The 23,524-nt window shown below is 38.1% G+C and overlaps 1 protein-coding gene across 1 annotated transcript in view; it reads right to left on the bottom strand.

Moving 5' to 3' along the window:
• LOC107680316 (RNA-binding protein Musashi homolog 2-like) overlaps window positions 1–23,524 on the bottom strand; it is a gene marked incomplete at its 5' end in the record, with an annotated part of 70,859 nt that overhangs the window by 36,305 nt on the left and 11,030 nt on the right. The window contains one exon of the mRNA XM_016476164.1: window positions 2,415–2,497. Coding sequence (XP_016331650.1) covers window positions 2,415–2,497 — 83 coding nt within the window. The remainder of the gene's footprint in view (window positions 1–2,414; window positions 2,498–23,524) is intronic.

Here is a 23,524-nt window from a genome sequence, read left to right as displayed (position 1 = left end):
AATTACTGTGGTGGTAGTTTTTCAATAAATTAATAACAATAATAATAGAAAATGTAGGCATCACAACACAACAGATATTCATTTAAAAAGAATACATTTAACAGTATTATTAAATTAGTGTTGTAAAAGATTAAATTAAAGGCACAATATGCAGTATTCAAAATAAACAAATGAACACTGTTCTAGTGGTTTTTGGATATTTTAATAAAAAAATCTTACATATTGTGCCTTTAAAGGTATTCTAAATGTAAAAATGGGAAATGAGCATGCACAATAAAATATCCAATATCTTGTGATAATCATTCAGTTTAAAAAATCTTGTCCAATATGATACTGATATATTGTGCATCCCTACAAGTAGTATAAAACAAAAAGTAATTATTTGTTTATAACCAAGTTAATATTCACAAACAATGGCTTTGCCATTTCATAACGTCACAACTAGTCTATGTGTGTGATTATAAATATGTGCCAAACAAAAGAGACTGATATTTTTTTATCCTAGTTTTGAAATGACTCAAACCGTGATATAAGATTTTGATCATACCGCTCACCTTATGGCAGTGTACTCTGGTTCAGACCAAAAAATCAAACCAAGTGTGAAAACAGCCTCAATCTCATGTGTAGCTCCACTGGTCAGCAAAAGTGCAAAGCTAGAAAGCAATCAGGTCTCATCATTTCCCATAAACAAACAGCCTATTCTACCATTACAATTATTTACCGTATATTAATGGTCTGCGCCGGTCTTATAAAGTGACAGTGAATGGATGGCAGGAGAGATAATCAGAACAGAAATGAGAGGTCGTGCAGCCCTTTGAACAACAGAACCACATGATGGACTATCACAGAAAAATCGATTGCATGGCTCCGCGCTCACGGATTTGTCTCTGGGCTCAGGAACAACCTGTCTGTGATGGAAAAAGATCTTGAGGGGTTTGATCCTCTGCTCGTGATATTCTGTGCTACCCCACGTCTGTCCCATGAGCCTAGGGTATATGCATAGACAGCGTGCAGGGACGAGTATCAGTGTGAGAGAGATCCTCAGAGGAGACCCCATCCAAACCAATGCTTTCCACCACACCCCTCCTGTCAACCACAGCAGAGAGCCCAGCAGGGGCAGTTTCTCTAATATTCTCTATATGTAAAACATCCTCCCATCAACTCGTGCTTCTGCTAAGGCAGGCATATATTTGTACAAACCATTCTTCTCACATGATCCTTCAGAAATCATTCTAAAATGCTGATTTGCTGCTCAACCTGCAGTAGTGCTGCTTAATATTTAAGTGGAAACAGTGATGAACTTTTTTTCAGGATTGTTTGATGAATAGAAAATTACAAAACAGCATTTATTTAAAATAGAAACCTTTTAGAATATTATATGCCTTTACTGTCCCCTCAGTCCTTGCTGAATAATTCAATTCAATTAAAGTTTATTTGTATAGCGCTTTTTACGATACAAATCGTTGCAAAGCAACTTTACAGAAAATTAAGTTTCTACAATATTTAGTAGTAGCTTATCAGTGGTGACTGTCAGTTTGTGTACAAGAATTAATTTATTATTTATGAATAAAATAATAAATATTACTGACCTCAAACTTTTGAACGGTAGTATATTTACAATAATTATAAAATATAAAAAATATTTGAACAATCATTTTGAGTTTAATAATAGATAATAATAAATTTAATAATAATGTATTATTTAATAATAAACCATATTACAAAAGTTCAAATAGCTTCACATAGCCAGGACTACTGCGTCCAAAAATTGCCCATCTAGACAGGAAGGCTCTGTCCTAAAATGTCATTTTCTGTGATATTTAAGGTGGGTAAATGTCAAACTCTTTATAGGAGTATATAAAAATACTGGCTATTTAGAGTTTGTTTTTTTTTTTAAATGCTTGAATCTCTTTCAAATTTGAACCTGACATTAACCTGGCAAACTTTGACAACAGTGACTATGCAACACACATCAGACGTTGCATATACAGTCTGTGGTTGGCCCATATGAGGCTAAGACTAGGTCTTTCTAATTTCAAGGGAAAACATTTATTTGCAAGCTGAAAGCTAACACTGGCAGCCCATCTGCTGGTTCTGCCTGATACTGGGGGGCCGTGGGGTGATAATCCTGATTTAATGAACTCAACGTGTGCCAGTTACTTTTCATCCTCTCTCTCTTTTTAGCCCCGTAAGTCATGATGCAGGCATTTATAAATGAAGGGGAGAGGGGAAAGTTTCTGACTCTTGTTGACTGATCAAAATGTTTTCACACACAATTTCACGCTTTCTGGCCACTGCCCAACACTTTACACACTCACAGCGCTTACAACTGCATGCTGTTAGGATTGTGCTAAATGGGAAATAAAATATTAATCCCTCAATCACCTTCAGAAATTGAAAATGGGCAAACTTACCATTTTATTATTGATTTCGTGAAAATGAATTTCACAGACTTTCTCTACAATGTCTTCATTCTCAAACGTTACGAAGCCGAAGCCTGTGGAAAGAGAGACAGAAACAGAGGAAGAGTCAGTCGTGTACCTTTTGAACTCAAACTCCGACAGATTTCGGCCTCCGTCAGAGGAGAGAGCGTGGGGAGTGCAGATCTGAACAGACATTGTCTTTTTGAAAGCCGCTGATGAAATCTCTCTCACGACTGGGCAGACAAGGGGGAAATCGGACAGCAGAAAAGCACAAAGACTGTTAATGAGATTCATAGAGCCACATCTGAATTTCATTAAATGTGTTCTGCGGTGCCTTCATTGAAATTTCACCTTATAACAAGCTCCCGTTTTAATGTAAATGTGGGGCTGGAGATCCCTGAATCAGTCTCTGACCGTGGGATTGTCTTTTTTCATATTTTAGTTTAACCCTTTCAGTTCATCCAGGCTTAACAAGGATTTGTCTGTGCTTTTATTATAATGAGAGAAAGAGTAATGCTTTTCTCTGCCGCCGAATCTGCGACTCACTAGGGGAAATGATTTTCTATTCCTAGGTGTTAAGAGGAGGCCAACGGTGAGAACACAAAGGAAAACAACTAGAGAGGACGATAAACACTTTACTCACTGTTTGTTTATAAAGACAGGATGCTCTTTCAGTCGCACAACACACACAAACACCATTCTGATCATTTCACAAGAGCTGTGTGCTTGAGAAAAGTGGAGGATCGATTGAATGAGAGACTGCATAAAGTGTGTTCAGATGCTGCTAATGGCTGGTGTTTGTGTATTGGTGTAGTCTAGCAGAGATCAGGCAGACCTTTAATGAGTCATGTGCTTTCTACATACTGTACACACTCACACCTACACAACTGTTACCAGTTATGAAACATGCTATTTCTAAACTGACTGATGAGGAAGGGGAAAAGCACAAATGACTACACATAAAAATGTTGAATAAAAGTTAAATAATAAATACTTTTATTTTTTTTTAAATCCAATTACTTTATAGAAATGTTTCAAAATTGTTTCAATGTTTTTCCTGAAATTCATTAAATGAAATGTTACTGAGCAATACATTAAATATGATGTGCTATGAAAAGTATCCTCTGAGCAATAAAATGTTTTTTAGTTTCTGAGAAACAGAACTGTTTTGTATGTCCTGCACATAGAGAAGGAAACAACCGCAAAAGTCTTGCCTTCCACACGAGAAAACTACTGGAGTCATTTTTCAAAGGCAGTGCTGTATTTTGTCCTGACCCTAATTCTTATCTCCACCTTTTAAAAGATGAAAGATCTACGCAGGGCTATTCTATCCTCCAGTGGTCAGCTGGGCGTCAGAATAAAAGCGTGAGGTCAAAGGTCAAGCACAGCAGACTGTAGCAGCATGTGGATGCTCCAGTGATATGAGGAGATAACAGACCATATGACACAAACACACATTACTCTGAGAGAAAGAGAGGACACACTCATAACACAGCACTGTACAGTGTTTGATGATCATTCACAGCCCATTTCATATGCAAAGAGATTAGCCAATCGTAGCAGACCTCATTTGCAAACATAAGTGGCAAGTTGTATTTATTCACATTGACAATGATCACTTGAAGCTGTACTGTTGGTTGCACTGCAGTATGCAGCTTTAAAGGAAACAGATCATACACGTCATTGCTCATTTGCATAAAGTTGAACTTTCGCTCATGTCACTTCAAATCTCCAACTGTCACAGAAAATGTAAATTGCTTTTGGTCTGAACATCTATCTCTCTGTTCTTTCTCTGCTCTTGTAGAAGCAGCTTTTGTCACTTTGCAAATATTGAGAGCAGAAGTGTATGTGTGTGTGTTTGTTGCCTGGAGGGTGATCTTGAAAACCCAGAAGAAAAGACCGCCGACAAATCAGCCATCAGGAACCATTTGTCACGGCAGATTTCAGACGGAGAATCACACATACACCTGCGCTCTCTAGAGAACTCTTACGTCACGGTGTGACCACAACACCCAGGCGCTGCTAAATCTGGACAAGGTCCCGGGCTTCAAGGCATCATGTGATTCCATCAGGAGTCTGAAGGGGGCAGTGCTGTGATAACTAGTCTCTGGCTCTGGGACAGTCTGACCTCTGTGTTAACAAAACACCCACTCGCTTTCATACATCCACGATCACGCACACACACACACCACAGAGAGTCGTCTAAGTCTCAGCACACCCTGAAGGGCCAACACTTTAGAGAAGAAACATATGCTCATCTCAGCTGAGTGTGGCATTCGCTCAGTTCCCTGGTGTGGCGGCTCCCAGAGCTTCATTCGCTCAGACAGATGTGAGAGAATCTGGAAAAGAATTGAGGCTGATGTCTCTGTTTTACTTAATGATGATGCAAACTCATCCTGCTACGGAACGAAACAAGACAAGTCTCTCTGGTGTCAAACATGCAGACACTAGTCTCAGCTTCAGATTTGGACTGTCTGATGCATTTTGTGCACAAAAAACTGTTTAAAAACTAATTGGCTGGCTTTATTTCAAGGAGTAAGGTGCACAGGTTTTCACTGGTCTACTGGAAAAACAAAACTATGTGTACATGGCTGCTATAAGGGCTTCCAACACCAAATATCATTAAAATGTCAAGAGTGTTGATGTGCACAAAAGCAAGTAAACAGGACATACCTAAGCTAAATTGAGTTTATAAAATAATTCTCACTTTAGAAAGGAAATTGTGACCCCATGTCTACAAGCATTTTCCAATAATGTCTTTGCCGTAGTTTATAGATATTTATGATATATAACCTTCATGATTATTTGGTGATATAAATTTTTTTTAATTTACTGTAGCAGACAGTAATGGATTTACATTAGCCAGTATCAGATATATAATTATTCATACTCATTTCAATTTTCATTTCAATGTTAATTTATCCTTTTATATATATATTTTTTTTATTTCTATATTTAGCTTTAAATTTATATTTTAGTAATTTTAAGCGTTTGTGTGTGTGTGTGTGTGTGTGTGTATGTATGTATATATATATATATATATATATATATATATCCACACATACACATAAGTATATACATACATACATGCACAAAATGCATCATACACACAAAATAAACACTGGTGCATTTCACCCAATTTTACTTTTAGATTACCTTTGCTAACTCAAAACAACAAACACAACAAAAATTAACAAAACACTAATAATTTAATAACATAATCTTTAGCAAATAGTTAAAAAAAAAAGTTTTTATTGTATTATTATTTTATTTTTTTGGACAAATTGTATAGTATTGTAATATCTGTGATTCACACATAATTAATTAGCAATGTATCAGACCGGTATCAGACATGCCTCCTGAAACAACAGAGTAGTTTAACTGCTATAACTTCATCTCTGACTGTGGTCATTTTGGCTTAAGTAGCTCTCCTTACAGGACAGAGGACACGGCCCACCACATGTTTCCAACAGGATGCAAATGATTTCTCCACATGCAGTGTAATATAAGACGGATCGTCCTGTGTGTGTAATGGATCTCCATACCTCCATACCAGTGTTTATTAGATTTCTCTCCCCCATCTGACTATACTTAAACTAAACTCCTGCTATTAGCCGTGTCGAGTGTGTGTTTTTGAGCGTTACTCTGATGTGCTTCAACAGATGTCAGCTTTTCCATATCTTAATGAGCACACTGGCCAACTTATGTGTGTTTCCGTAAATGTGCTTGGGGGGCTGTTTAGCATTTAGCTCAATTTAAAAATCCCCAGATGAGGGAGAGAGAGAGAGTCAACGTTTTCAAATGGAGTCTGACAGCGCATGAACTTTAACTGCTGCCACTTTCCCTCTGCCTCATCTTATGCGAGCAAATTATGGTCTTCTAGAACTTTCTCTCTGATGTGCTCTACTTTAAATACGTCTAACCGCTACCAGCACAGTCTGCTTTTATGCAAAGATCACTTAATGTCTCATTGATTTCACATTTTAATGGATTTAGCGCTGTGTGGCGAGGAGGAAACCTGGTAACCCGCGAGAGAAAGATGAACGTGGGCTGATTACTCTCGGATAGCAAGTGTGAGATGCATTTTTGTCAGAGCAGCGCTCTGAAAACGGCTGCTAACAACTCTTACCACCTGCGCCAGTGGACACAAGAGTGCTGGAGTCAAAGCAGATTGTCTAAGGTGAAGAGAAAGTTGTGAAGGGAAAGAGAGAGAGAGGTGTTGATTGTCCTCAGAGCCACAGGGACGCTGTTGGTCTTAATAACCGTGGATGGCTGGTGCTTTAGCCATCTGCTGTGCTGAAGAGGCCCTGGGGGGTGAGCGCAGCAGGAATCATGGAGGTCATACTGCAGGACTGAGGGGTCAACAGCACTGAGGACAGAGCAGAACTGGTGTTGGGTTTCGTTTCGAACCACACACACTAATGCAAGAGGACATTTGAGATACTGTATGCATAGTCTTATAAAGCCAGACTCAGTGGACCAAGTCTGGTCCACTTTGCCGCTCCTTCTGACCAAGAACCATATGTAAAATGACAGACTGCTGTTTGTTATTAAAAATTGTCTAAATAAATTAAAAATGAAACAATTAATTTAAATGCTAAGAGTGAATTTAAACATCACAACATTATAATGTCAAGTATTCAACCTTTTGGTCCAGTCCTTGAATATGATTGGTCCGTTTTTGTGTATTTGTGCAGTTTCTGATGGTTGCATTGTTATACCAGTAGGTGGCGACAAGTAACTGTGTTTATCAGTGAGTCATTAAGTCATTTATTCAAGCAATTCACTCAAAAACACTGATTTATTTATGAATTAAATAAGTGACTGTCTTTATGAGTGAGTCACTGAATCATTTACACAAATGATTTGTTCACAAACACTGATTCATTGAGGAACGAAACGAGTGACTACTTATGAGTGAGTCACTGAATCACTCAAGCAAATGATTCATTAAAACTAGGGCTGCACGATAAATTGCATGCGATATTTAACGCGCATCTTGTCAGAAAGCCGGTCCTGTAATCAGCGGTAAATCTCCATCACGTGCGTACTTTCACATGGAGCAGCATTTACTACAGAGCAGTTGTTCACTGACAAGCTGCGCAAAACCACGTTTATATATGATCGTGGTTTTGTGCAGCTTGTCATTGAACAAAGGCTCTGTGTAGTAAATGCTGCTCCATGTGAAAGTACGCATGTGATGGAGATTTACCGCCAATTACAGAACCGGCTTTACTGACAAGATGCGCATTAAATATCGCATGCGATTTATCGTGCAGCCCGATTAAAAACATCTATAAGGAACAAAACATGTGACTGTCTTGTGAGTCATTGAATCATTCACACAAACAAATCATTGAAACTAGGGCTGCACGATAAATCGCATGCTATATTTAACGCGCATCTTGTCAGAAAGCCGGTCCTGTAATCAGCGGTAAATCTCCATCACGTGCGTGCTTTCACATTGAGCAGCATTAACTACACAGAGCCGTTGTTCACTGACGAGCTGCGCAAAAAATCACGCGAATATGAACAAGGTTTAGCGCAGCTCGTCAGCGAACAATGGCTCTGTGTAGTTAATGCTGCTCAATGTGAAAGCCCGCAGGTGATGGAGATTTGCATGGAGATGCGCGTTAAATATCGCATGCGATTTATCGTGCAGCCCTAATTGAAACACTGATTCATTCAAGAAATAAACAAGTGGCCATCTTTAAGAATAAATCATTGAAACACTCACTCATCCAATTCGTCAAAAAACACAGACTCATTCAAGAACTGCAAGTGACTGCCTAAATCACATACGTTGGGTAGGTACTTTTAAAAATAAGTAACTCCTCAGATTTGTTCAAAAACAGTGATTCATTCAGGAACAAAACAAGTTATTGTCTTTATGAAAAAATCAATTAATCAGTTTCTCAACTGATTCACCGAGGAACAACTACTGTCTTGTGCCTACAGACCAAATAACATTCATGCTAATATTCAGACATTCATAATTCATGTTTGTGTGATATAACTTGAGTATGAAAAATGCATAATATTTGAGACTTGCTAAAGATAACATTTTATAGTATTTTTAAAGATTATCTTAGCAGTCATCTAAAACTCACTTAAAGTAATATAAATCTAAACATAGGTGAAATTAGCATGCACTATGTACAGATAAACCTTTAAGACCTATTCACACAAATAGCCCACTATACAACCTATCAGAGAAAGACTGGTCTTAATCCTGTCCTGAATTTAGAAATAGCAAGCAGTGATGGTCACCTTGCAGATCAGAATGTACATGACCTACAGGTGTATCAGATTGACATGTGCTGCTAAATAACACCCATGACCCTCTCTGTCAATGTAATGCAGAAGACAGGCACTCACAGCACTGAAGGAAATGGCTTAGACAAAAACAGAGTGAACATCTTCTGAGGAGGAGCAGAAAACAGCAGCAGATATAAATTAATAATGTGGCCGCAGACAGCTCCATTCAGAACAAAACGCTGACGTAACGAGTGTTTTGTCTGAGGATGTCGAAAGAGACCAATTACTACAAGAAAGAGAGAGTCAGATGATTTATCAGTGTTGTTACTCTGGCATGTAACGACTGTTTCATTAATAAAAACAAAAGCACAAATCAAAGCAATGGGGCTCAAATAAATCCCTGCAATGTTTTCCGAGGAATCCTCTGCGATGAGCTCCTCTAACCCCTCACAGCCTGAAAGTATTAACTGCGCTTTTGGCCGTCGGCTCCATTGACTTCATCAAAATCAGACCTGTGGCCCTTATAGCTAATTAAAAGCAGAGAGAGAGACAGAGCGAGAGAGAAAGCCTTGAGTGCTTTTTCACCTGAAAACCCTCCAGTGAATCCAAGCCATTAAAAGAGGATAGCTACATCAGCTCAGATCAGAACATAGATAAATAACGGCTTCCAAAGACGTTTACTCAACACACACACACACCCATGAACAAGACATGGTCCTGTTTCACACCGATGCCTGTTTTGAGCAGTGTTTCAGATTGTCAGTGTATAATGTTAAAAAATCAATGTGAAATGTCATTTATGGGATTAACTACTGTATTTTTTGTATATGCAGATGCGTGTTTGTGTGCATCTAGTGTGGTGGAGGACAAAAAAGTAAAATCTTGCTGCTTTACCTGTTTTATTTACTGTATGCCTTGCTTTCAGGAAATGTGTGCTTGTGTGCGTGGCCTTCTGCTTGCAAATTCCCTATTAATTTAATGAATACTTCAGGTCATCTTGGCTTTCCATACTGTCAGTTTGAATCAGTATGTTCTAGACTTCTCAGTGAAGGCTACATGGTTGAAAGCGACAGCTTTTCCTTCCATGTTTTTGTGCTTTTACACAAACGTTTCAGGGGTCTAAAAGTGTAACATAAATGAGTGCTGCAAATTAATTTTAAAGTGAATCGAACTCGGAACATCTTAAAAGGTGGCCTGAGCTCAGTTTGCTTTACAATGTGCAGTGTGAATGTGCAACAATGTAGTTTCACATTCAAATGCCAAATATTTAGGCCTGTTAACATGAATAACGTATAGTTGTAGGAAGATAATAATGACACACAGGAAAGGAAATGAGCCACTTATTCTGTCTATGGAGATGACAGAATGAGCATATTAAAAACACTTTCAAAGGTCCTCCTTCAGTGCTCTGTGCAAATGAAGGCTTAAGGGTTTAACCAGACCACCTTGCAATACCATGTGAAAGTTATGAAATGTACAGATATAACACTAGCATATATAAATGGATGTAACTCTCTAGGCTGAGAGTAGATTAATTTGTGTTAAAAAAAAAAAAGATTTTTTTTTTAAAAACACAATTAATCTAACACAATTAGTTGATATTTGCCTCCAAAGAATAGTTTAATTTTAAAATGTAGAGGTCAACAATATTCAAGATTCATCAAGGGGAAAAAACAACAACAAAGTGGACCAAAAAGATATCTAAGCCAATTTTCAAGCTAAAGCAAAGATAAATTGTTGTTTTTTTCACTCACAACACTGTTTGGTCCACTTGATTGGTCTGAGCTTGATTATATTATAGAGGTTTCAAGTAAGTTTTAACTACAGTATGCTACTGCTTTTCATATTTAGTAGTCTAACATCCTTTTATAGCCATAATAAACAATTCAGTGAAGCATATTTACACCAAATGCAAAAGAAATATTCATTATACAAAATGAAAATCAAACGCATTTGCCATGCAATAGGTGTTGTATATATGTGTGTGTGCGTGTGTATAGGTGTGCATAGGTTTTGAATCAGTTTGCTAAAAAGCATCTGTAAGGGCCATAAATGCAAAAGCAAAATGCAAATGTGTGTATGTTCTGCAGGTGAGGTGCCTCACAGAATGCTGGGAAACTATTTTGTCTGTCTCAATGTAGGTCAGCTAACAGCACAGGCCATCCATTCCTGTGTCCTACTTCCAGACACACACTGCCCTACCTCTCATTTGAACGAGCCCCCTTCCCAAGAGCATGAGCGTAAAAGAAAAAGGAAATGAAAACGAGAGAAAGTAGCAGAAATCATATAAGAGCAGCTTTGTTAACTGTATATTCTATATTTACTAATGGTTTAGAGTTCTATCTATTTAATAAATAGAGATTAAAAGCAAATGTTTAAATGTGAATGTAAGGTAGAAAGTGATGTTCTGTGAATATGTGAATGTGTCTGCTCTTAGACTAGCTCACAGTCAAACATATGTTTATGAAAATGCCATTTCCCCTGCTGCATGATATGCCTTTGATTTCCAACTCCATTTCTACAAGATTGACTCTCCTAAGAGCAAAACCCCCTGCCACACATGTCCCAGACCCCACAGATTCCACATCTGACATTGCCGTTCCTCCACATCACAGATACGAAGATGGGCATCATTAAAGGACCGTGGGATGGTCGGGCTCCTTGCCAAATGCACATTCACAGTTCTGATGAGGTTCTTTTGGGCTGGAGTCTCTTTTGAATGCACAGCTTTTGTGAAGGTCACCGGCAGCTACAGATATCCAACATTTTTATTCATCTGAGAAGAGAGGCTGATTTAAATAGAACACAATATGTAATAAAATAACGCTTGAATAGAAGGGAGATGATGAACAGAAAGAGGATTGACTCCGGATTACAGAAACAGACCATTTGGGGATAGTTTATAGTTTAGAAGAGAGTAGAAAGCATAACAGAGAGAGAGAATGACAGGAGACTTACATGAGAGGAAATTAGATGAGAGAATGAGGGGAGAGGAGAGAGGAAAGTGAAGGAGAAAATGAGAAAAGAGGAGATGAGAACAAGAGGATAAGCGAAGGGAGGAGACAAGAAGAGCAGATGAAGAGCACAGAATGAGAGTGAGAGGAGACAAGAGGAAATTAGAAGAGAAGTGAGGAGAAATTGAGAAGATTGGAGACAATAGAATGAAACAAGGGGAGAAGAGATGCAAATAAAAAGAGAAAGAAGTGGGGAAAAAAGAAAGAAGATAGTGAGAAGAATGAGAGTGAGAGGAGAAGAGAAGGAGGGAAGAGAGGAGACGAGATAATGAGATGAGGGGAGAGGAGAAATTAAAACAGAGGAGACAATAAAAAGAATAGAGAAGAAAATGAGAACGAGAATGATTTGAGATAAAATGAGACAAAAAGAAGGGGATATGAGACAGTAAGAGGAGACAGCTGAGAAAAGAAGCGAGGAGAAAATGAGAGACGAAAAGGAAAGGTTGAGACAAGTGGAGAAGAGATGAGAATAAAACGAGGAAGTGGACAAAATAGGAGAGGAGAAAATAAGGAAGAGCAGAATACTCCATCTGTGCATTCAGTCTTTCTGTAATTGCATTAGAATTTCAATGGTGCTTTTGAAAAGCACCGAGCGGGAGCCGCCCTTCAGATGAATCAGACGGCGCTGAACATTTAAAGTGAGCCCAACATAAAGTAGCATTGATTAAACTCAATTAGGCTTTTGGTGGGCACTCAGACTACACTCTGTGTGTGTGCTCTGCCGTTTTTAAAAAGGCACACAATGGATCAGTTCATCTGTAATGAAGAATATTGGCGCTGGCACACATGTTTGTTCGAGGGAGACGCCGAGATGAACCTCTGACACAGATAAAAGGAAGTGAAAGTATTTAAGAGTCGTTAGTTTACATGAGTCTGTCTCGTCTTAAACAATACCAACGATTAGAGCAAGAAAATCAAAATGAATTCCATTTCGGATGACCAGAGCTGAGCAGAACCAGCCTAGGAGACTGATGGGACGCCACCGGTTGTTTGAATTCACAGCTCACTGGATTTGTTCGGATCCCCAGTGGAGTGTAATTGGTATAATTCGTTGGATTAATCAAAATGCGGAGGCCCGGAATTGGGAGGTGCTCCAGCATGCCGCTCAGCAGAGCGTCTGGGATGCGGCCAGGAGGAATTAACTCCACCGCAAAGCTCCGTCTCTCTTACATAAAGTCTGGATTACAGAAACAGACCATTTGGGGATAGTTTATAGTTTAGAAGAGAGTAGAAAGCATAACAGAGAGAGAGAATGACAGGAGACTTACATGAGAGGAAATTAGATGAGAGAATGAGGGGAGAGGAGAGAGGAAAGTGAAGGAGAAAATGAGAAAAGAGGAGATGAGAACAAGAGGATAAGCGAAGGGAGGAGACAAGAAGAGCAGATGAAGAGCACAGAATGAGAGTGAGAGGAGACAAGAGGAAATTAGAAGAGAAGTGAGGAGAAATTGAGAAGATTGGAGACAATAGAATGAAACAAGGGGAGAAGAGATGCAAATAAAAAGAGAAAGAAGTGGGGAAAAAAGAAAGAAGATAGTGAGAAGAATGAGAGTGAGAGGAGAAGAGAAGGAGGGAAGAGAGGAGACGAGATAATGAGATGAGGGGAGAGGAGAAATTAAAACAGAGGAGACAATAAAAAGAATAGAGAAGAAAATGAGAACGAGAATGATTTGAGATAAAATGAGACAAAAAGAAGGGGATATGAGACAGTAAGAGGAGACAGCTGAGAAAAGAAGCGAGGAGAAAATGAGAGACGAAAAGGAAAGGTTGAGACAAGTGGAGAAGAGATGAGAATAAAACGAGGAAGTGGACAAAATAGGAGAGGAGAAAATAAGGAAGAGCAGAATACTCCATCTGTGCATTCAGTCTTTCTGTAATTGCATTAGAATTTCAATGGTGCTTTTGAAAAGCACCGAGCGGGAGCCGCCCTTCAGATGAATCAGACGGCGCTGAACATTTAAAGTGAGCCCAACATAAAGTAGCATTGATTAAACTCAATTAGGCTTTTGGTGGGCACTCAGACTACACTCTGTGTGTGTGCTCTGCCGTTTTTAAAAAGGCACACAATGGATCAGTTCATCTGTAATGAAGAATATTGGCGCTGGCACACATGTTTGTTCGAGGGAGACGCCGAGATGAACCTCTGACACAGATAAAAGGAAGTGAAAGTATTTAAGAGTCGTTAGTTTACATGAGTCTGTCTCGTCTTAAACAATACCAACGATTAGAGCAAGAAAATCAAAATGAATTCCATTTCGGATGACCAGAGCTGAGCAGAACCAGCCTAGGAGACTGATGGGACGCCACCGGTTGTTTGAATTCACAGCTCACTGGATTTGTTCGGATCCCCAGTGGAGTGTAATTGGTATAATTCGTTGGATTAATCAAAATGCGGAGGCCCGGAATTGGGAGGTGCTCCAGCATGCCGCTCAGCAGAGCGTCTGGGATGCGGCCAGGAGGAATTAACTCCACCGCAAAGCTCCGTCTCTCTTACATAAAGTCTTTTTTTTTTTTTCATTTAAACTGATCTGCCTCTCATACAGCGAGATTAGTCAGCACATCACACATATGCACACATTACGGCCTCCGAATTACACACAGGATGTGTTTCATGTGTAAACAATACGAGGGCCAAACAATACAATGTTTTCTCATAATCATCAGGAGTGATGAAATCTCTATGACGTACGTGAGGCTCAGATATTCATGTTCAGTCTGAGAGTTTCCTGCAGTCTCTTATGAAGCACATTACTGACAGTGAGAGATCAGCGGTGTGAGAGATGGAAATGTGAGATCACTCGAGTGTCTTCATTGCTGGTGTGTGTGTGTGGGCTTTAAATGTCAGCTCTGTCAGGGATCACATTCTTTTCTTCACTGGAAGAGAAGACAGGAATAAATAAATAAATCTTTCACTGGTCTATTGCACACCGCCATTGGAGATTCAACGGGCCCATGTTTCTCAAACGAGTGTTAAAAATACAGTAAAAAATATAGCTGCAAGCAGCAATCACGGGGCCAAGCACTCCAGAGGCAAATTGAGAAGCTAAGCATGGCATGGAGCATCAGACCAAATGCAACAATGAGTAATAAAAGCAATTTTAGGATGATTGTAATTGAAATGGCTGAAAAATCATGCATACAACCACTAGTAATATGATTAAATGGCTTATCACTTTTGACCAACAGGTGTCGCTGCAATCAAATCGTTTTGGTCTGTTCTGTGTGAGCAAATTGAGAAGCTAAGCATGGTATGGAGCATTAGACCAAATTCAACAATATGTAATAAAAGCAATTTTAGGATGATTGTAATTGAAATGGCTGAAAAAATCATAAATACAACCCCTAGTAATATGATTAAATGGCTTATCACTTTTGACCAACAGGTGGCGCTGTAATCAAATGATTTTGGTGTGTTCTGTGTGAAGTGACAATGGCACACACAAAGTTTGTTGTCATTATGTCAAAGCTTTGCATAGATATAGCTTTAGAGTCATTTTGGCACCATGTCTAAAATTTGTAGCGGCACTGTACGAAAACGGTTTCGTCTATCGACACGAAATCCATATATTTTTGTCAGCACAGTCTGAATATGATCTGACTCGATTTTGGAGAAAATCGGAAAAACGAGTGACGGGGAGTTAAAAAAAGTATGTTTTCAACATAAATCAAAATGGCGGACAGGAAGTTCAGCATACTCTGGCATATTTGGTATGTATGTTGTCGGCATGACCCATGGAATATTTTGAGACCAGTTTCATTGCAATAGGCTAATGCAATAAAAAGTTATTAGCATTTTTGTCCTCTTTTGGAAGGCCAAACAAAGTAATTTCGCTTTCACAACTAAACACACAGCATCTCCACGACATGGCAGCAGCGGCAGCAACAATACTACAGCGAGAGTCAAAGTTACTTCTTTCTTTGCGTGAACATTTGGCCGGTGTTATGCAAATCTTCCCACATAGTGAGGTAGATATGTGGGGGCGTGTTTTAATGAGGAATTTTTGGAAGGTGTGGAAGAGTCTTAACTTTTAGAAAGAATATCTCTTTGGGTTTGAGACTTTAATCTTTGCGACTTTATGGATCTTATCTATGCACGAACAGCTTGTAACACCCCAAAGAGAAAGGAAAACATGAAATCACATCATATGACCCCTTTAAAGGTGTAACACTCCAAAGAGAAAGGAAAACTTGAAATCGCATCATATGACCCCTTTCATAATAATGATATATACCACCGTTCAAAAGATTTATTGTTTTTTTACATCTTATGCTCACCAAAGCTACATTTATTTGATGAAATACAGCAATAGTTACAGTCAAAATAACTTATATTTTAATATATTTAAAACATTTATTTATTTCTATGATGACAAGGATCAATTGTAAGCTTTTTTATTTTTCACAATTTTTTCTAATATGCTGTTTTGGCATTCAAAAATTTTTTATTAATATCATCAATGTTAAAACATTTGCAATGCTTAATATTTGTGTGGTACCCATTTTTCAGGATTACTTGATAGAAGAATAGAAAGTTCAAAATAACAATTTATTTAAAATGAAAATCTTTTGCAACATTTTAAATGTATTTACTGTCATTAACGAACAATTTAGTGCACCTTTGTTGAACAAAAATATTAATTTGTTTAAAATCTTACCGACTTGAAAGTTTTATTAGACTGTTTATTAGACTTTTTTGTCCAGCCTGTTTGTAATCAAAAACCTGTAAGTCGGTACTGACACTGCAAAAACTGTGTTATTTTAAGATGTGCGTGTTATTTTGATCTCTGGTCGATGAATAAATCTGCAGATGAATAAATCTCCACACTTTTTATTTATGCTTCTGGGCCGCTGAGATAAAAAAACAAAAAAAAAACGAAACTGACAAATAAAGGTGTTGGATTCTTCAGAGAAATATAAAGAAAACAAACCTGCGAGGATCCTGTCCTGAGATCCTCACACACACACTGAGCACTCTGAGCTAAATTACAGCCAGGTGAAAAAGCTGAACAAGTCCAGAGCTGCACGCTGTCTCTCAGGTTCAACAATTAGCACTCAAGACATTTCTGCTAATTAATTCTGAATGTATAATTAGTGAGAGAAACAGGGAATTTGGAAGAGGTGAGAGAGGTGTGTTGATGTGTAATACAGCCGGCATTAACTAATTCATCTCATTTTATTATTTTCGGTTTTTATTTGGAACTTGATAAATGCAAAGCAACACATACATTTAATAAGAAATGTAATTAAAAAAGCTTGCCATTGGTCCAAAGAGAGCTTCGCATTGTGAATTAGATGAGGTAAATACTCAAATACTCAAACTAACAGTAAAAGCTATACTTAATATGAGACTACAGAGGCAATAACAGCGAATGGATTGCAATAACGTCACACCATTAACTTTAGCCCTGTGAAATCATCCTGATACTCGTAAAACTCTGTCTCCACCTCTTGTTTCAGATGGGTTTGTGTGTAAAAGCCCTAATCATCTCCTCTCCTGTTAACGAGGCTCTTCATTAGCCCGACCTGCTGACTTTCTTAAATGCACACATATATAAACTAGGGTTGGGTATCGATTGGGTTTTTTACAATACCGGTGCTAAATCGATACTTTTAAAACGGTACCGGTGCCTAAACGGTGCCTGAACCGATACTTTAAAAAAAAATGATGGATAACATTAAAGAACATTAAAAATATTAAAAATAAATATATATAGCATTCACATGCTCCTCGAATGCTCGCATTTCCCAAGTTAATAAATGTATTTCACGATCTGGGTCATTATTTAATACAAAACAATATTTAATACAAAACCACACAATGTTTCTACTGTATCTCTGTGAATCACTCTGATATTTAGTTAAAATTAGTGAATTGACTGAGTGCTGTCTGTCACTGTCTTTAATCAGTTCTGTGAATGACTGTATGGTATGCCACATGCACTGTAATATGTTTTATATTAAATATTAAATTTTCAAATGAAAATAGCAACATGATCGTTTTATAAAGTATGTTCATATGTGTTAAAGGGGTCCTATTATGCTCTTTTACAAAGTCAAGATTTTGTTTTGGGGGGTACTAGAACAGGCTCTTATACTAGGTTGTTCGAAAAACACATTATTTTTGACACATTTTACATTATTACAACCCCTCTCTCCCCAGTCTATCAAATGAAGGCCAGCCTTCTGAAATACGAATTGTGCTGTGTTTGGTTAGCTGGGCCAGTGTGTGTTGTGATTGGTTAGCTGGGCCAGTGTGTGTTGTGATTGGTTAGCTGGGCCAGTGTGTGTTGTGATTGGCACCACTCGGCGCCTGGTCGGGAAATGTCATGCCCCTTACCATAGCCGCCTACGAGCTTCAGTGTAAATACTGCGTCAAAATCAAATCAATTGGAACACGATTTAAACCCGGATGATTGTAACCACTCTAAGATTGTCTGCCTTGGGAAAGCTAGCGTGTCTCCGACATAGTGATAACACTCGTTGCCTTCTCTAGTGCAGCTCAACCAGGTCTCGTCCCATTCGTCGGTATTTGTGATATCACAAATCCTGGAAAATATGCGTTGTAGTCCAAATGAGTCGTTCGTTGTAGGTTTTGAAAAGTGATCTCTGTTAAATAAAATATCTCCTTTTGAAGTGGACTTTGAGCTTTGTAAATTTGCAGATCTTTTTTATGCCCAAACAGTAACATTACAGACTAACTAAAGTTGAAAAAGTAAAAAAAGCATAATAGGACCCCTTTAGGGCTAGATTTTCACTGGAGGAAACAGCTGTGGTGTGATGAGGGGTGAACGCAGCGAAAACTTTACAGTAGATGGGAAACCGATTGCTCCCTCGTGACCTTTTGTAAACTGTATTTATGACAAAGAACTGCACAGATACAGATATTATAACAATCTATCGATAAACACACACCTTGTGTCCTCTGTTTCTGTTTGAGTCCGCTTGCTCTGCAAGACCGCCGCGGTCTGCGGATTGAAGAGCGCGCTGAAAGACGGGGAGGAGATGAAGTCTGCCGCCGTTTTCATATGAAATTTAAAGGGGACTGACTCTGAGGCGATCATGAATTTGTGTACAGTTTATGGTGCTAATTGCTATAGCCCTGCTAAAAATGGCCTAGCGACGCCCATGCTTCTTACGTCCATTTTGGAGAACCAGGACAAATATTTCAATCTATCGCTCAGGCATTTAACTGGCACCGAAATGAGGCACCGAAATCTGCGTTCTGATTCAGTTCTAGTACATACCGGTTACATAGGTACCCATTTCGGTACCCAACCCTAATATAAACACACACCCCGTTACCATGCCAACCACATGCTGTTGTCACTCTTGGCTCTGGACATCTTTATCAGCTTCAGCAAGAAAGCTTTTGGCACAGAAAGCCCTGCAATTGACGTCTTATCAGACCAATCCCTCCGTGTAAAAATAGAAACTGTGTATGTGTGAGAGAGAGATCTGCATCCATCTCTCCATGACATTCACGCAGCACAGAAAAATCTCTCAGTGTGTAATGAGCCATCGCTGGTGTGACAGTACAAGGCACACACACTCACACACGTGTTTAGATGTTAATGGTGATTTATTCTATAAGGACAGGTATTCATAAAAAGCATATATTGGTCTTGTAGGTGGAATGTGTATATGTGATGCTCAATCATTTTCAAAAACGTCTACACAGCATCTTTTCTATTTTTTGCTGCAAACGGCATGTTGTCGGCGTCCTAAATATTTCCACTGTATATGCGTTTATTACTTTGAAATCCAATTTGGTCAAAAATGGGTTGATTTCTCATTCCAAGTATGTGTATGTTGATTATAAAGAGACATTTTTAACAACAGGATTTTTTTTACTTATTTAAAAATGCTAAACTATTTAGACAAACTCCAGATTCACACAAAGCTTCCTCAACAGTTCACAAAGAACATTTATAAAAAACCAAGCTGCAAAAAAAATGCTTAAAAATGGCCGTCATGGTTATGACAACAAAACAGCATTTGCAGATTGTAAAAACAAAACTGTGCTCACATCAGTTTTGTAGGTAAATTCTAATCCATCTCAGCTAACAGTGAAGGATCGCAAATATTAAGGTGCATTGAGCCAGGTTTGACATCAATCAAGTCAAACTTCTTGGTTCTCATGTTTGACACATTTCAATATTTAAATACTATTAATCTATTCAGTAATTTGGTCTCTGATGGATGACAACTATACCAGTACTTTGAGGTCTGTACAAAGGTCTTAAGGTACATTAGCAAAAATGGCTTTTTAATTCTAAGGGTCATAGAGAGAGAGAGAGAGGAAAATGGTCCTGAAAATCTAAATTGTGGCTCTTCTGGCAGGAGAACCCTTTATTAACTGGGTAAGATGACAAAAAATTGAAGGATAAAGCATAAAATATGATCCCTTTACAGTAAAATGCTCTGACATACATAAACCATTGAAGACAGTTTCAACTTCACTGAATACTAAAATAATCAGATCTCCTACAGGTGAGCAGAACCTGCCCATGGCTGCAGCTATGTGTGTTTGTGTGTGACAGATCTGTTGAAGAGGAGGATGGAAAGGCAGGTCTTCATCCTTCAGTCCACAAAGATTTGTTTTTATTGTGAATGTACACAAAGGCAAACCTTTTACAATTCCGATTATCTTTAGGACTAAAAGGAGTAGTTGCTTCCACTGTTAGAAGGAAAAAACGCTGGCGCCGCATGCGCGCACAGTTAAGCTTTGCTACCTTGACAATGCAGTTCATTATCATAATAAAATACAGTCAGTCAAACATACTGAAAAAAAACTATGTAGTAAAAAAAAACTATGTAGTAAAATCTGTGCCGTTAAGTGTTATCACCGCACCGCCGTGATGTTATGCAAAACATTTTGTTTTACATGGATATTGGAACGCAAGTGAAGTCTAGCTACATAATAAATAATAATTTGCCATTCAAATACATCGCGAATACGAAAACATTTGATTTTGTGTGTAATGAGAGACCCAACGTTGGTTTCAGTTTCGTTTTAGCCTAAATTAATTTGTGTTGGCTTGTCGTTTATATTGCTATAGCTTCTAATATTTTTAATTCTTGTTCTTTTCTAAATACTGTTAATTAAAAGGATTTGCTGTGGAGTGAGGGGAACTAAAATAGCCTAGCTATGTTTACAGTGTTTATTATAATGTTTGTAAACATTTCGCGTCGGCATTAGGCCTATTTCTGAATTAAAAAATAAAATGAGACTTATATGCGACTTATGTTTTTTCCCCCTAAAAAACAAAGTTTTTTATACGCGTAGCACATTTTAACCATGCAGCAAAACTTTTTCAATATTTTGATAAATTACTGAAAAAATAAATAATTAAATGACTTTTTAAACCATTTAACTGACCGTATTAATCGGTCAAAATTCTTACGGTCAGTTAACCGGTTAAAATGAACATCCCTAATAGATACTGAACAGAGAATGATAGTGTCTTTGAGAGAATGAGAGAATGATATGCAAAAAGATAGAATGATAGAACATGTGATAAACAGACGATCAATAGATAGAATGACTGATAAACCGAACAATAACATAAAACGGAAACAACTGAATGATGAAATAGAGAGAACAGAAAGATATTCTGTACAGAGAATGATAGACTAATATATACTGTGTTCCAAATGATTATGCAAGTGACATATCAATATGATTTCGGTACAATAAAGAGTCAGATTTTTGTTTGTGTTGTTTTTCACATCTTTTTAGATAACTGGTATCAATCTCAGACAGGTTTGTTCAATAGTTTGCCAGGTCTTCTTAGGTAAATGGAAACCCTACTTAAAGAGGTTGTTCCACATTATTAAGCAAGTCACAGTTCTCATGCAATATGGTGAGGAAGAAAGATCTTTCTGAAGATGAAAAGTATGAAACAATGCAATGTCTTGCAAAAGGCATCAAAACAAATAATATTTTGCGAAAAGCAAATAGAGATTATTGAACTGTCAAAAGATTTGTGAGTGGCTTAGAGCACAGAAGATCTTGGTCAGATAAAAATGTATTAAGGAAAGTTTCTGTCAAACAAATGAATTGTATTGTAATGCCAGCAGTAAAAACAGGTGTTTGAAGCTACTGGAGTCTCAAGATCCTCTCCATACAGACTGGCAGTTGTGTATAAAGCTGCGTTTCAGTCACTGCTAACCAAACCTCACAAAGAGAAACCTGCACAGTGGCTGTAAAAACATTTTCAAACGGTTTAGCACCATGGTATTATATTATATACATTATATATCAGGTATTATATACAGTAAATACATCTGTTCTCTTGTCTCCTCTGAGGCTGGGACTCTAAACAGTGTTCTGTGCTCATCAGTGCAGCCAAAGACAGAACATTAGCATTGGAACTGGTACACCGTTGTTGCTTGCAAAATCAAAATGACAGTGCCGTGGGTGGAAACGTACAGATTAAGGGGCGGTAATATTATAATGAGATCCCTTTGCAACGTCACTAGGGTAGCGAAATCAGACGCGCTCGTTTTTTCAGACGCTTGCAGAAAAAGGCTTACCAAAACAAAGTTACTGGGTTAATCTTTTTCAGGTTTCCTTGGTTGGTAGATTCAATGGGGACCTGATTATAACACTTTAAAATAGGGATGCACCGAATGTTCGGCAACCGAAATTATTCGGCCGAAAATAGCAAAAAAATCTCAATGACTACGCGATCAAATAGAGGCACGCACTAATGCAGCAAACATGTCGGCAGTGGGAAAGTATTTAAAACTATCAGAGTAAGACGCAGAAATCATTACAAGCACGAAGCACCGACAGCGAGAGACTGTTTAGTGCTGCATCACATGTCTCCGATGAGATGAAGAGGTGGCTGATGCTGGTGGTTAGGCTACTGTATGATGATTGAAATGGCCTCAAACGATTAGTAAATAAACTGCAGAATGTTATATTTTCTAATACACGAACGAATTGCATGTATTCTGACAGCACTGCACAAGCTTGCGCCAGGGTTCAAAGTCCAAAGCGCGAGAAAAATCTGAGCTGAAACTGTTACTCGTCAGTTGCTCAGTAACATTTTGTGAATTTTTTCAAAGGGTTCGGCAACCGAAATTATTCGGCCGAAAATAGCAAAAAAATCTCAATGACTACGCGATCAAATAGAGGCACGCACTAATGCAGCAAACATGTCGGCAGTGGGAAAGTATTTAAAACTATCAGAGAAAGATGCAGAAATCATTACAAGCACGAAGCACCGACAGCGAGAGACTGTTTAGTGCTGCATCACATGTCTCCGATGAGATGAAGAGGTGGCTGATGCTGGTGGTTAGGCTACTGTATGATGATTGAAATGGCCTCAAACGATTAGTAAATAAACTGCAGAATGTTATATTTTCTAATACACGAACGAATTGCATGTATTCTGACAGCACTGCACAAGCTTGCGCCAGGGTTCAAAGTCCAAAGCGCGAGAAAAATCTGAGCTGAAACTGTTACTCGTCAGTTGCTCAGTAACATTTTGTGAATTTTTTCAAAGGCATGTGACAATGTGATACGTGCGACAAACATCTTCCCAAATTCGTAACGAGAATCATTTATAAATCTGCATACTGTAGTCAACAAAAAGAAGCACTGAGATCTTCCTGAGGGTTTCTGACAAAATAAAAGCCGAGAAAAAGCAACAACTCCATCAACATTCATAAATGTTAGCTTTGTAATTTTACTGTTGTTCTGTAAAATAAAAAAATAAGACAATAATAATGATAATAATTACCCTACAACAGCTCTATTAATACATTTATTATAACATTCACACAGTGTTCAAATTGGGATCTGTAATATATTCTAATGTT

The sequence above is a fragment of the Sinocyclocheilus anshuiensis genome, unplaced genomic scaffold (genome assembly GCF_001515605.1).
Source record: "Sinocyclocheilus anshuiensis isolate Anshui unplaced genomic scaffold, SAMN03320099.WGS_v1.1 scaffold1294, whole genome shotgun sequence".
In the NCBI taxonomy this organism is placed as follows: domain Eukaryota; kingdom Metazoa; phylum Chordata; class Actinopteri; order Cypriniformes; family Cyprinidae; genus Sinocyclocheilus; species Sinocyclocheilus anshuiensis.
The sequence above is the reverse complement of the archived record's forward strand: the minus strand, read 5'-3'. Positions and strand labels throughout refer to the sequence as shown.